Source organism: Myotis brandtii, unplaced genomic scaffold (genome assembly GCF_000412655.1).
Source record: "Myotis brandtii unplaced genomic scaffold, ASM41265v1 scaffold99, whole genome shotgun sequence".
NCBI classification, from domain to species: domain Eukaryota; kingdom Metazoa; phylum Chordata; class Mammalia; order Chiroptera; family Vespertilionidae; genus Myotis; species Myotis brandtii.
In genome coordinates, this window is record NW_005372121.1 from 1,078,450 (window position 1) to 1,092,830 (window position 14,381).

The 14,381-nt window shown below is 43.5% G+C and overlaps 1 protein-coding gene across 1 annotated transcript in view; it reads right to left on the minus strand.

Annotated features, from left to right (window-relative positions):
- Nucleotides 1-14,381, minus strand: part of GOLIM4 (golgi integral membrane protein 4) — a 76,462-nt gene that overhangs the window by 19,246 nt on the left and 42,835 nt on the right. Inside the window, exons 4-10 of the mRNA XM_014533561.1 lie at nucleotides 13,120-13,173; nucleotides 11,733-11,883; nucleotides 6,472-6,554; nucleotides 5,848-5,931; nucleotides 3,790-3,853; nucleotides 3,299-3,435; nucleotides 636-959 (exon numbers count right to left, since the gene is read on the minus strand). Of these exons, the coding sequence (XP_014389047.1) occupies nucleotides 636-959; nucleotides 3,299-3,435; nucleotides 3,790-3,853; nucleotides 5,848-5,931; nucleotides 6,472-6,554; nucleotides 11,733-11,883; nucleotides 13,120-13,173 (897 nt within the window). The remainder of the gene's footprint in view (nucleotides 1-635; nucleotides 960-3,298; nucleotides 3,436-3,789; nucleotides 3,854-5,847; nucleotides 5,932-6,471; nucleotides 6,555-11,732; nucleotides 11,884-13,119; nucleotides 13,174-14,381) is intronic.

The following is a 14,381-nucleotide window of genomic DNA, read 5'->3' on the forward strand; positions in this document are numbered from 1 at the left end:
GGTTCTCAACCTGTGGGTCGCGACCCCTTTGGCGGTCGAACGACCCTTGCAAAGAGGTCGCCTAAGACCATCCTGCATATCAGATATGTACATTACGATTCATAACAGTAGCAACATGACAGTTATGAAGTAGCAACGAAAATAATTTTATGGTTGGGTCACAACATGAGGAACTGTATTTAAAGGGCCAGAAGGTTGAGAACCACTGAAGGTGAATGGGCTAAAGCCAGCATACACCTGGGAGTACATGAGCAGGGAGAAGAGACCTTTGATCATAGCAAATCAAGATGAGCACAGGACTTGAGCACATACTGGGAAGGTGCCCAGGCAGGTGCTCATCTCTGAGGCTCTGTAAAAGGGACATGAGCACACGTTTCCTGCACTGTGGACACACAGCACAGACACAGACCAGCAGCTCTATCTCTTTTCTCCAAAGAGTCTTCTTAGGTGTGTAAGTAGCTTTGCTTTAACATTACGAAGGATAAGTTAAGTATATGCATGTAACACTGAGTAAAGTCACATTTTTATTTTAGAGACTGCCATATATGGAAGCTTTTTTCTTTAAAATCAAAGCCACGCCCCCATCCCAGGCAGGGAAACCTAATGGGAGCCCACCTGCAGTGAGGCGCTCCTACCTCTGCGTGCGCGTGCCCTTCCCTGCCATCTTCTCTCTGTTCCCGCTGTTCCTTCCACTCCCGGTCCTGCTCCTCTGGGGATGGGTCGTGTTCCTCCTCCAGACGTTCTGCCTGCCCCACCTGCTCCATCGCCTCCTCCTCCAGGGCCTTTCTCTGTTCCTCTTCCACCTGGTGCCCCTCGGGCTCCCTGGCTTCCGCCTGTGGCTGGTGGAGCTCTGCTGCCTGAAGTTCGGCCTCCTTCTGAGAGGGAGGATCCTGTTTTGTTTCCTCTGTTCTTCCAGCCACGGCTCCATGATCCTGCCACGAATCGCTGTTTCGAGACACCTAGGCCAAGCACAACCCTGGAAATGACACTCTTCTCTTTCGAAAGGAGTGACATTATTTCTTTATAACCATGTCTATGGGGTTACAATATGGGCATAATCCTGGAGTCTAGACATACACAGTCCTGACTCAAAAGTATGGCTGCAGTGAACTCTCCTCACTGCATAAGCTCACCTATAAAATAGAGCAGAAGCAAATTGCATCTGGGGAAGAACAGAGCAGATAACCTGAAAGTACACTCTGTAACTGACCGCATCTCAGCGGCAACCTAGCCTCTGTTTTCCCTTAAAATAAAACGGGGGAAAAGAACTTCAAGGGATGAAACGTTGACATACTTCTCTCCCATGTAAATTTTGTCTTAAGGAAGGATTTGAAAAGAAAAGGATAAGATCAAGTAGAGGATGAGCTGGGTTTATTTTGTATTAGCTAATAGAAAAAGAGCATGCCTTGACTCATGGGCATCCATGCTAGCTAAAAACAGTGCCCATCACACCAGAAACAATATAACCTTTTTAATGTATTAAGCGGTGTCTCTTTGTAAACCAGAGGAAGGCTTTTGCATTTTGCACTGTTAATACAGAAAACTCTGAAAAACAACAAGTCTAAATAGTACCCCTCTTCTAAAAGTAATTTATTTAAATCTGTTTTCCCTGCAAGTTTCAGAAATTTCTATATGATCTTCATTACTTAGAGCAGAGGGCGAAATGGAGATGATATAACATCAATAGGAGCATGTCATTCCTCTCCCCACCTCTTTCTTTACCAGAAAAAAATAACTTCTTTGGCGAGATTGCTCTCCCATAACTGAAATAAATGTGAAGGCCTCGTCATAAAGTAGCAGGAATATAAGTGGAAAACTGGGTTTTATAAATAAATAAATAAACAAACAAACCTGGGAGAAAAGTCCTTTCTTGGACATCTGAGGACAACCTTTGGAGATGTACATTTGACCAACCCATCTGACAAGGGTGATGTACTACTGCCCTAGTTTTATGTCTCTCAAGAACACTAAGTGCTCTCAAACGCTTAGTCATCTATTTCCACACTGTCCCTGTGAGAAAGGTTTGAGCAGAAAACAGCTATCTTCAATCCACAGGTGGGAACACGGAAGCTCTGAGTCGTTAAAGATTCATCTGATAGACTGTGAGCCAAACTAGGGTCGAGAATAAAACCGATTCCCAGGCCAGGGATCTGGTCGTGTTTTCGTAAATGAGTAGTAACCTGAGACACAGACAGAGAACAAGGATCCAGGAGGACACAAGGACCGCAGACCCATCACTCAATTACTCCTCTAAGATGAGAACGCGGGCGAGCCTTCTCAAACACTCACTGTTAGCAGCTGTGTCCGGAGAAAGAGCACCACCCTGTCCCTTCTGGTCACACCTGTGACTGCAAAGTCAACTTGTAAGATTTAATGATTAGGGTGCCACTACTTTTGAGGTCCTGCTTGGAAGATCGTTTTAAGCAAGGCTTAGTTTTCATGAAGAACCAGAAGACAAAAAAGCCGATCCTGACACTAGCACTCATACCCTTGGTCATTCCCAAAAATAAGAAACCTTAAATTCTCAGGCCATGGCAGCTCCTTTCAAACAAATAAACCCACATGAAGAAAGGCAGAGCCACTGTGTCTTTCCCAGAAAGCACTGCAGTCGTTCTCAAAGTTTGCTCCCAGCCCAGCAATTCCTCAGTGTGGCTCAGTGGTTGAGCATTGACCTATGAACCAGGAGGTCGGGTTCGATTCCTGGTCAGGGCACGTGCCCGGGTTGTGGGTTAGATCCCCAGTGTGGTGCATGCAGGAGGCAGCCAATCAATGATTCTCTGTCATCATTGATGTTTCTATCTTTCTGTCCCTCTCTCTTCCTTTCTGAAATGAGGAGGAGGAGGAGGAGGAGGAGAAAAAGGAGGAGGAGGAAGCAGCCTTGGAAGGAGACAAAGGGGGACAGGAAAAGCGCTGGCATGTCTGAAAAGCAAGAAGAGACAAGCTATGGCTGGAGCATCATGAATGAGGGGAACGTGGGTCAAATGAGGCAGCAGAGGTGGGCAGGGGCCAGGCTGTGCAGGGCCTGTGGGCACCGACATCAGATTTTTTTCTGAGAGCATCACTGGAGGAGCCATTTAAGGGCTCAGACAGACATAGCGTAACAGCCCCTCCCCACACCCACTCCAGGCGCTGGTGACCCTCCTGCCTGCCAAGGGCATGTGCCTAACTGGGGGAGGCTGACACAGCCACAGGGGACTGGCCGTGGCAGGAGGCAGGCCAGGGAGGGGCCTGAGCAGCTGGAGCTAGCCCAGGGCCCAGGTTGGTGAAAAATCTCCTGAGTTCAGACCCAAAGACCCACCCTCAGGCGCCCTCTCAGCTCTGCCTCTTGAGCTGCCATGTAGTGAAAGCGGAAGGCTGAGGCTGTGCCCAGGGCCGATGTCTGCGTGTCTTCATATGACCCCGTCAGCACCAGCTCCAGCTCCAGGTTGTCCTGGTCTAGGGAGAGAGCGAGAAGGGTAACATGAGGGGGATGGACCCAAAATACCGGCAGTACTGCCTGGACGTGATGAAGGCCCTGTGGCTAGACCATGGCAAACAGGATGCTGGAAAGGGCCTCCCCAGCCTGCTGGGCCCCATCCCCCATGGAACGCCCACCTCTTGTGACATGCCCTCCTCCAGGTCAGGGGGACCCTCCTGCCCAGACGAGACCTGTTGCCCTTCTGCTCTGTGGGCAAGAAGAGGCAGGCTCTGCCCTGCCGCTCACCCCCTGCCCTGTATGGGTTTCCCAGCCACCCCATCTACTCCCCACATTCCAAGCAGAGGTCAGACCTGGTTCTGAGCGGGTCTCACCTGAGTCCTTGGCTGTGCTCCCCGTGCTCTCCAAGCGGATATCCAGGCATGACAGCTCTCGAGCCTGGGGCAGACCACATCATGGGCAGGGGGTTCTGCTGGGGAAGCTTCGGTCCCCTCAACCTCACCCGCTGAGCCCCACTGTCCCGAATCCACCACACACAGAACAAGAAGTGGGGTCCAGAGTGGAACTGGACCAGAAAACCCTCACCCCACCTCTGATGCGCTGAAACTGCTAAGCCAGACGTCCGGGGACAGCCAGGGGAGCCCCATCTCTACTCACCCCCAAGCTCTCCTAGATTTGCCGAACTTCTGGAATCTCTGCAGGCCCCCCAGCTGCCAGGCACAGTTTTGTGGTGTGTTTCTTTTTTTCAATCTCTACGTTTCTCTACAGCCTCAACCTGGAGGATGTGTTCATTCTACAACTGCTCCCTAAGAGTATTATTCAAACCACCCGTCTACAGGGTCATGAAATGGGTCAGATAAATCCTTGACATTTTAGCAACTAGAGTACCTCCCGACTGCCCTCCACTTAACTGATCTTTTTCTGAACAAGCCTCCCCGACGGGGCCGACTCGCTCAGGGTGCACAGCAGAGTGGGCGCTGGAGACGAGAACCCGCTGGTGCTCCTGTTGCCAAAACATCTGCATGGTGCTTCCCACCCAGGGAGGAGGCGCCTTTCTGCCTCTCTCTAATTCACACAAAGGGGGCGGGGGCACAGAGGGGCAAATGGTGATGGGGAAAATACAAATAGCATCTGCATGGTGCTTCCCACCCCAGGGAGGAGGCACCTTTCTGCCTCTCTCTAATTCACACAAAGGCAGGGGGAGCACAGAGGGGCAAATGGTGATGGGGAAAATACAAATAAAATAAAATGAGGTGAAGAGGTCTGCCTCCTAAGTCTGTCTCACCGGAGTGCTTCTTTGTCATTTGTACAAAGGTGTGCCATTCGGCTAACAGGGGCCCTCAGCCCAGAAATCTACCACAACCCTTTTGAAGGGCCAACCAACTTTGAAGGTCAAAGAACAAAACAAGCGACATCCACATAGAGATACTTTTAATATTTTAAGGTAAATATGGAGGAATACACAAACCTTCATTCTAGCCTTTCTTCCTTCTCTTCCTCCTAAATATATAATTTTTGATGGCACTAATGCTGTGGTTCTCAAACATTAATGTGCATTAGGGTTCATGGGAGGGTCAGGTTAAAAGTGCAGGCTCCGGGACACACCATACTATACTTGTAATAATTTTATAAAGGGAAAAAATAATATATGGTCTCCTAGTAAGTGGAGGGGGTTGGTTTTCCTTTGCCCTTTCCTCTTAATTCTTCCAGGAAAAGAAAAGTGAAGACCTCATGATTGAAAAGCCATAATGACTGAGCAGCCAAACCCCTTCTTCACTTCTGCTAGTGAACCGCTCCGTATGGCATTGCCTTAATAAGCTGTCCAGCACCAGTGCTTGCCTATTTGTTCATTCAGTAACATCTGAGAGGGTCTGCTGTGTGCCGGGGACTGCTCTAGGCTCTGAACAAATGCAACTTACAACTCTTGTTTTTCCTTCTCTATTGACATGAGATCTCTTACTTCTGTCATTTCACCAACAACACATCAGCCTAGTCCCAAAAGGAGTGTGTGTAGACTGATCTGCTGGCAGCAAGGAAGGGAGGAATGAAATAGTCTGACAATAATTTATTTAGGCAGCTCATATTCTCAAAATCCTATAAATTCTAAAGCAGGAGTCAACACAGGTCAGACAGTGGCAAGAGACCATATGTACGGAATAACTTCTATGATTTAAACAGTGAGAATGGAAGGGCTGACGCAGGGTAGAAACAGCCATGTGAGCTACAAAGTCAGTGCAAAAAATAGTCAAAGGTTTATTTCATATTCTCTTGATTGAATTTTGAAAGCATGCATGATCTTCAGGGTTAGGATAGCTTGGTCCTAAGGAACTCGCTGAAGATTGGCTTTTAGGAGACTCCATGCACAGAGGAATTCGGAAATGTTAAGCAGACTTGAAAAAAAAAGAACCGAGAGAGGCTGCTACTCTTCTAACCTGTGCAGCCGCTAGTGCACTCTTGTGGTCTTCCAAAGTCACTACAAGATGTTCATGCTCGGTGAGTAAATTCTTATGCTGTTGCTACACAAAAAAGAATTTTACATGTTGAGTTTTAACATTCTAAGGCAAATTCTTTTTTGGCTGACAGTGGGATGACCACCCAAACATTGCTTGCTTGCCTATTTGTTTGTTTCTTTGTTTGTTGTCGCGGCATTTGTTAAGTTTCAAAATCACTGTAAAGAAACGACTATGATTAAGGCAGTATTCCAAAATCTAGAATGTGCTACCCAAATATCATAATCATTTACAAGGAAATCAAAACTGAAGGAACAAATCTTTCAATATTAATAAACCTTTGTTGATAAAAAAAAGCGTATTAAAATGCAACCATCTAGCAAAAGAATCATTTCAGTACTGATGAAAATGTTCGGATTTTCAGACCATCTTTTTTTAGCTTACGATGCAGAAGTAGTGAAAGTATTGGGCACACTCCAGTTTATGCAAAGCCCTAATTAAACAGTGTGGATTCGTAGAGCAGGTCAATCATGGAATGACTTTTAAATCATTCCACAAGTAAATCAGGCAGACACTAAACTGTCAAACGCATGGTTAGATGTTTACCTTGACATCTTGAAGCTGTGTATGTATGTCTTGGTGTGCTTTCCTTAGTTGTCTATTCTCTTCTCTCAAATTGTACACGGTCTCTATTTTAGAAAAAGAAAAATCACGCATAAAGCCTGAGAATTTTTAGGCTTTTGATTCTAATATTTTTATATCTAAAGCTTCACATAACTTGTTTTAAGATTTATTTTGAACTTTAACAATATAATATTCCAAGTCAACAGAAATTATACTGTTAGGACATGGACTCAATTGGATATCCCAATACAATCTGGTTCAGTAGTTTAAATACGTGTAAACAGATTATACACTGTAGAAGTAAAGAATTTTTAATTATTCAGGAGTTAAAAATGAAATATTTCTGTTAATAAGCAAGCTCTTAGGAATAAAATGTGATGGGCAGGGGTGGTCTAAGACGTGAGTCTCTTTAGAAATTTGGACACAGTTATCAAAAAGCACAAACCCTATTTCTCAGAGCATAAATCATTTCTAACGCCCCAAAAGGTATTTCAACATAAAGGCAACTCAAGAAATAAGAGACAGAGATAAATCTCACTTACTTGTTGAAAATTCTAAACACATTTTTGTTCTCTTACCATTGAGTACTTGTCTGATCCAAATTCTCTGTTCTAGGGAAGTTTTTCCAGGGTGAGACAATAGCAATCATAGTGAAGTCCTAAAACATCCCCAATCTTATGCCCTAATATTCAGGATACAGCCTTAGCAACTTACAGACTCTAGACCTACTGCTCTTACCTCTTTGGCAATTCTCTCACATCCTGTATCTGGACATTAGATGTTATAAATTGGCAGCCACAATGACTATTATTTTTTTGCCGCTGCAATGTTGGCTTATATATTTCCCACATCTGAATAGTTGTCACTATTTTCAAAATCAAGACTCCAGCAACACTAGGCCGATTCTCACGTGCAATGCTCAGTGAAAGCTGGGCAGTGGCAGGCTGACCATATAATTCATGTTCCAAGAGGAGATACTGGGACAGCAGACGCCAACTGGACTATGCTGAGCAAACTGCCCCTCAGTGGCAGCCACCCCCCTGCAGACCAGCCCTGACTCTCCCATGTGGCACGTGGCGCTGAAGGAAAGTGCCAGTCACCAGCACTCAACACCTTTTCTGTCCATTTTCATTCATTAAAAGTCCCTGCTTTCTCCGGGGCATTGGATTTGTGACTGGTTTGGGGGAGAGATCGACAACAAGGTGGAAAATGTGGCCAGGGATTGGTTTGTCCATCTACATGGAATAATGGATTTTCTCGAAATTCAAAACAGCACCACTGGTGATCCAAGGGGACCAATTGGTTTGTCCATCTACATGGAATAATGGATTTTCTCGAAGTTCAAAACAGCACCACTGGTGATCCGAGGGGACCATAAACGTGTCCCTGGCTGGATGGGACTTCAGTCTACACACATAGGAACACACACACTTGAAGTGCCCACACTTTGCTAGCTTTTAAAGCACTTACAGACTATAAACTCAATGGCAGGGGCGCCCATGCTTCTGCTGTATTAGCCAGCCTCAACTTCTTCATTTGTTCAATTAGGCTCAACACGACGCCTGCCTCACAGGTTGTTATGAGAATTAAATAAGATAACTGCATGAAGAGTCTCACCTTGGTTCCCGCACATGGTAAACATCTGTTGAGTGACAGCTATTATGCTGATGCAAATGAAAAGAATAATTATCTAAGCTTATATGCTATCAGCTCATCTCCCCAGGAATTCCAAATTCTCTCCTCTAGACTACAAAGACCACTTGACAACACACCTTAGTTTGCCACTACTGAGCTGCGTCTATCCCTTTAACTTACTATCCCAGGCTTTATCAAAGATCATAATCAAACAAAACTGCTGGTGTGAAAATTACTTACAAAAGTGTCATCAGGGTGTTGTCACACTCTGTTGGTTAAGGTCTCTTTGAGAAATTTTTCCCAAAAGTTAATTGGTAGCAGAGTATTTGTTCCCTCTCTCTCTCTCTCTCTCTCTCTCTCTCTCTCTCCCTCTCTCTCGCTCTCGCTCTCACTCTCATTTTGTCTCTGTTGCTCCCCACCCCCAAGGTATCAGGATATTCTCTCTTTCTAATAACAAGAGCCTCTATAACTTTCCATATTTCCCCTATTGTCCTAGGTGCCAGGAAGTTCAGGCTCCAATTATCTTAGTATGCAGAACTCACATACGTGTCCGCCTATTTTCCATGGTTCTTATTTCTTACTTCTATATATAATTTGTTAAAACTGTACTACACATGGATTTTGTTTCAAAGAAAGAGGTAAATTCAGAGTAGACATAAGAAAACCTGCCCTTTAGGGATACTGCTAAAATTGTATGAACTAGTTATGTAAAGTGTGCCAAGCACAGGTCAGGCACCTATGAAATTTTATTTCTTTTTCCTTAAAGAATCTACTTATTTATTATCAGTGTAATTTAATATATTTACTCAGCTTAGCTCAGTGTATCCACTATGCCAAAGTCTCTTCCCTCAACACTGAAAGGTGTGGCTTCCCAGGGCGGGGCAAGTGCTTTCTGACAGGGAGTCCAACCATGCGGCCCACAACAAATATTTTTGCGGCCCAGCCAATGGTATGTAAGAAATGTTTTAAGAAAAATTTCATAACTTAATTTTTACAATATCCTGTTATATATAATTATTAATAACAAACTACGTTTGCTAATGACTGATTACTATAATCCTGTTGCATTCATTTCCCTTATGTGCCTTACACTCAGGCGCACCATTTCTCTCCACTAATACCAGCAGCAAATATTTGCATTATGCTTATTAATTTGTGCAGTTATTCAGTGTCTGGTAAGTTAAATTTCAAGAAAAAATATTATTTTTTATTAAAATGTTCTATTATTTTATGTTAACAATTATTTATTTCAGCCCTTTGTATTCAGCATGTCTCAATCAAAATAAACCTATGTTGTTTCTATGATTGAAGCTTTTGTGTTTTGTGGCCCACATAAACTTAAACCTTGTTTATTTGGCCGTTAGCCTTTGAGTTTGACATAATTGCTTTACACTATTTCTGTGAGGGCTTCTGTACTCAGTCTTTCTTCCTTTGTTTGGTTATTATTATTTTTACTAGAGGCCCGGTGCATGAAATTTGTGCATGGGTAAGGTCCCTAGGTCTGGTCGGTGATCAGGGCTGATTGGGGCCTTCCAGCTGCCTGTCGGGGCCTTCTTTCCCCGGCTGCCAGCTCCCAGATGGGGCCTCCCTTCCCCTGCTGCCAGCTGCCAGGCAGGGCCTTCCTTCGTTCCGCACCGTCCCCCGGTCATCAGCGCATGTTATAGCAAGTGATAGAACTCCCAGTCTCCCGGTTGAACTCCCGTGGGGACACTTTGCATATTAGCCTTTTACATATATAGATTATTATTATCATCATTATTATTTTGTATTCCCCCATTCAATCTTGGCTGCCACAATCAGACAGACAGAAAGCGCGAGGACCCTTTTTTCTTGCATTGCACTGTAACCGTAGCAACAGACAGTAACTGCTCCAGGTCTGTCAAATAGATGCATTGCTGTTTTGTTATCTTAATGACCCCTCACCACTGGCCACATCACCAACAAGCCAAAGCTCCTACATGTCTACACCTCGAGGGAATCATCTGCTGACACCCAGCCCAACTATCAAGACCACCTTAACCCTTTGTAATTTGCCTCAGTGGCTACTTAATTCCTCCTATGAGCCTTTTTGTTGAAACTTATTATTTTGAAATACTTACAGACAAAATGTTGCATAAAAAAACACAAAACACAGAGAGGTTTGCCCGGCCAGCTTAGCTCAGTGGTTGAGCATTGACCTATGAACCAGGAGGTCACGGTTCAATTCCCCATCAGGGCACCTGCCTGGGTTGTAGGTTTGATCCCCAGTGTGGGGCGTGCAGGAGTCAGCCAATCAATGATTCTCTCTGATCATTGATGTTTCTATCTCTCTCTTTCCCTCTCCCTTCCTCTCTGAAATAAATAAAAAATATTTTTAAAAAAACACACAGAGAGGTCCAAGGTATCCATCACCCACCTTCTCTCAATGATCACACTGTATATAAATGTAGTGTACTACTCCAAACACCAGGAAGTTGTTTGGCACAAGTACAATTAACTAGACTATAGACCTTACTCAGATTTCACCACTGTTTTTGGAGACACCATGTATTTTTTAAACCATTTTTCACACTTTGAACTTATTTAAATAGTTTATTTAAATTTAATATTATTTAAGATTTATTAATCACTGAATAGGAATTGTAGCATGTGCTACTTCTCATTTCCAAAACTCACAGGCACTTTGAGAAGTGACACATTTTGTTCCATATTACTACGAAAATACCTGATGCTGATGTTGATGGCAATTATATGTACTGAAGGTTTACCACAGACCAACAGCTGTTCTAGGTGCTTTTCATAAGTTATTTAATCCTCACATCAGCCCTACGAGGCTGATACTGTGTATGAACATCCTAGTTTTACAGATGAGGACAATGAAGCTGGTGGTGATTTCACAACTGGCCCGTGGTCACACAGCTAGTGACTGAAGAGGCCAAGACTCACCAGGGCAGGCGGACTATAAGAGCCTGAGCTATGGCAAGCCACTATGAGCCACCACTCAGAAGTCTTTCTTCCCCTTGAAGATTTTAAGAAATGCTTCACCATCACAATTTTTGATCATCGCAAGGCCTGGGGAGCACGGATGGATGGCAGTTTGTGGGTTGAGGTCAGAGATGGCAAATGTCTTGCAACACATACACCCAACACATAGAGGCAAGAACTGTCTTACCCAATCTGGCCAATGTGCCCACTGAAAAACACTAACTATTCTCTGCTTCCCTAAACAAACCAAAGAGATAAGGATAAATGTGGAATGTTATAAAGAAGTAAGTGGCTAGGAAAGGACCATGTAATACAGCTAAACCAACCACTATGCAAACAACAAATAATTCAAAAGTCTGTTGTTCTATTGAAACATTACTATGAGCACTTATTTCCATATGAACGGGCTAAGCCAGCGGTTCTCAACCTGTGGGTCGCGACCCCTTTGGCGGTCGAATGACCCTTTCACAGGGGTCGCCTAAGACCATCCTGCATATCAGACATTTACATTACGATTCATAACAGTAGCAACATTACAGTTATGAAGTAGCAACGAAAATAATTTTATGGATGGGTCACAACATGAGGAACTGTATTTAAAGGGCCAGAAGGTTGAGAACCACTGGAAGCAGATTCCCAAATACCTTTCAGCTTAGAAAGTTCCTGCTCTTTCTCCTGCTGCAGCTGCAGGTATTTCTGCTTATGGTCATTAAACGTCCTACTGAAGTCTTCTCCCTGCTTGCGGTGTTCCTCTTCCAAGTCGCTGTGCTGTTTCTTTAGCTCCTCATGCTGACTCTGCAAAAATGAGACTTTGAATAAAAATGTAGATTATCTAAATTATAGTCAGAGTCTATTTCCCAACAACGTAGTCTTTCTCTTGCAAGAAAGTGAGAACAAATGAAGAAGGAGGTTTCATGTTCCTCAGGTTGCTTTTAATTTGTGCAGCTCACCTCCGTTTCCCTTACATTTCAAATTACGAGTTTGGGATCATGGCCAAAAATAATATTCTTCCTAATTTTTAACATCAATGGAAACAATAAGAAGTTAAAAGTTAGCATGAGAGATGGAAAAGGGAGGGATCTGGGGAAATTCCCAGGCACTCAAATTACTCTGGAAACAAGGTAAAGCTAATGGAAAAACTAACCCTCTGTGGATAGTCTAGACTTCCTCTTTCAATCTGTTGTTTTTCTAAAACTATATTTTTATTTCCCTTCTTTGATTTTCAGCCTTCCTGGTAAGCCAGTTTAAAGAAGGGAGAAAAAAAAGATTCTTCCCTTTTGGGGAAGCATTAATTGATTGTACACTGAATTATTCTTACTTATCTTACTCCTGATTATAATACTATGCTATAATGACAATCTAGATAAATTCTACAGTCTCCAGATCCTTCATTGGAAAGGTTATCTGCTGTAATTCAGGTACTGCTTTCTTGATAATAGAAAAGATTCTGGTTTCAATAAAAAGTACTTGCCCTGCTGTTCTGGCTGGGTTGCTCAGTTGTTGGAGCAAAGTCCCATACACCAAAAAGGCTGTGGGTTCAACTCCCAGTTAGGACACATACCTAGTTTGCGGTTCAATCCCTGGTCCGGGTACATATGGGTGGCAGCCAATCGATGTTTCTCTCTCTCTCTCTCTCTCTCAAAGTGGTCTGTAAAAGGACTTTTTAAGTATTAGTGGCACAAAGGAAGCATTTGAATAGTTTACTGCCCGCAGTGTGTTTAAATAAAGGAAATATCTACGAGAAATCACCATAAAAATTAAACAAATAAAAATCCTTAAAGAATAAAGAGAAAAACAAAAATAGTAGTTGACCAGAGAGTCTGATTTATAAGAAAATGTATAATAAATTAAGTATGTTCTTTGTAAAAAGGTAAAAATATGATGGGGCATTATACTTACATATCATTTTGAGCCAAATATAACTTTAATATACCATATTATAATAGAAATCAACTTTCTGTAGCTGTCCTTAATCACTTAAGTTACTTAATCCTTTCCCTCATTCCCAAAGAACAACATTAAATTACTCACTTTCAACATCTGATGCTGCACATTCAACGCACTGTATCTACTATTGGAATCTTGCTGTAAATTGGAAAGAAAATAGTTAACACAAAGATTTTAAAAATCTGGCTCTTTTACTAAACACAGCTTGAAAGTCTTAATGGAAGAATTTCATTTATTTTGCTCGTGTAAGCTAAAATGAATTTATACTTGAACCAGGATGTCTCTGAGGCCATCTCCTTAAGTTTGCTAGGTTTTAGTCATGACAAAGAGGAAATTCCCAATGAATCATAAAATAGCAGCTTGGAGAAGACTTCCACTCTCTCATTCGGAAGAGCAGAGGCCCAGGTGTACAGAGGAGCTTGTCCCGAGACAGATAATCATACATTGTGCCAGGGCAGGTGGGGCTGAACCAACAAGGACCAGGTCTCACAAGCTTAGCTTGGCTCACGGAGGGGAGAGAAAGGCTGTTTTCCTCCCCTGAGCTTCAGTGGGCAAGAAGTTCTACATCCTCTGCTACATCCCGGTGAGACCCCATTGCAGAGTGAGAATTAGAAAGGCTAAGGAGCAGACCAAGGCCAACATTTCCTTCAGGAGCAGAGCCAGGGCTGAAACTTGAGCCTGAGCCTAAGGTGGGTCCATGTTCCAGGAACAGATCACTGGATCCCTGTGGGACACCTTCACAGGCGGGTCTCACACAGGTCCACCGTCCTGGGAGCCATGACCAGCCAGTACGCAAGACATCTGAGGGTTTTCTCTCCCGCGCTGTGCCGTACCTCACACGCCACACTCCTGGCTTACTGCATGGCCAGCACAAGGACACGCTCTCAATCATTTCCCAGTTCATAGTTTTTACAGCTTCTAAAATGAACTGCATTTTTGCTTTCTCTTTTTATTTCATTGCTTCACTACTTTATTCTAAGTTACATTATAAAATGCACAACAGAATGCACACAGTTTGGGTCAGAGCTTTTAAAGCAAGTAATAGCCTCCCACCTACCCAACGAACTGACTCTTCTCAGTTTAAGACCTCAAAACACGAATGTTTTACTCAACTAAAGCTTACTTTTTTTTTTTAGAGTAAGAGAAAGATTAGTTTTCCTCCAGTTAATTTAGACTTGAAAACTTTTTAAGGCCAATATCATTTTTATTCATTTATGCATTCGACAAATGTGTTTGGATGAGCTCTGGATGGGAGAGGTGAGGGAAGACTTCTCGGAGGTGGTGATCTCCTGTCTGGCTTTGAGAGTGAAGAGCATGTGGGTACACAGGAGCACCACAGTACTGTG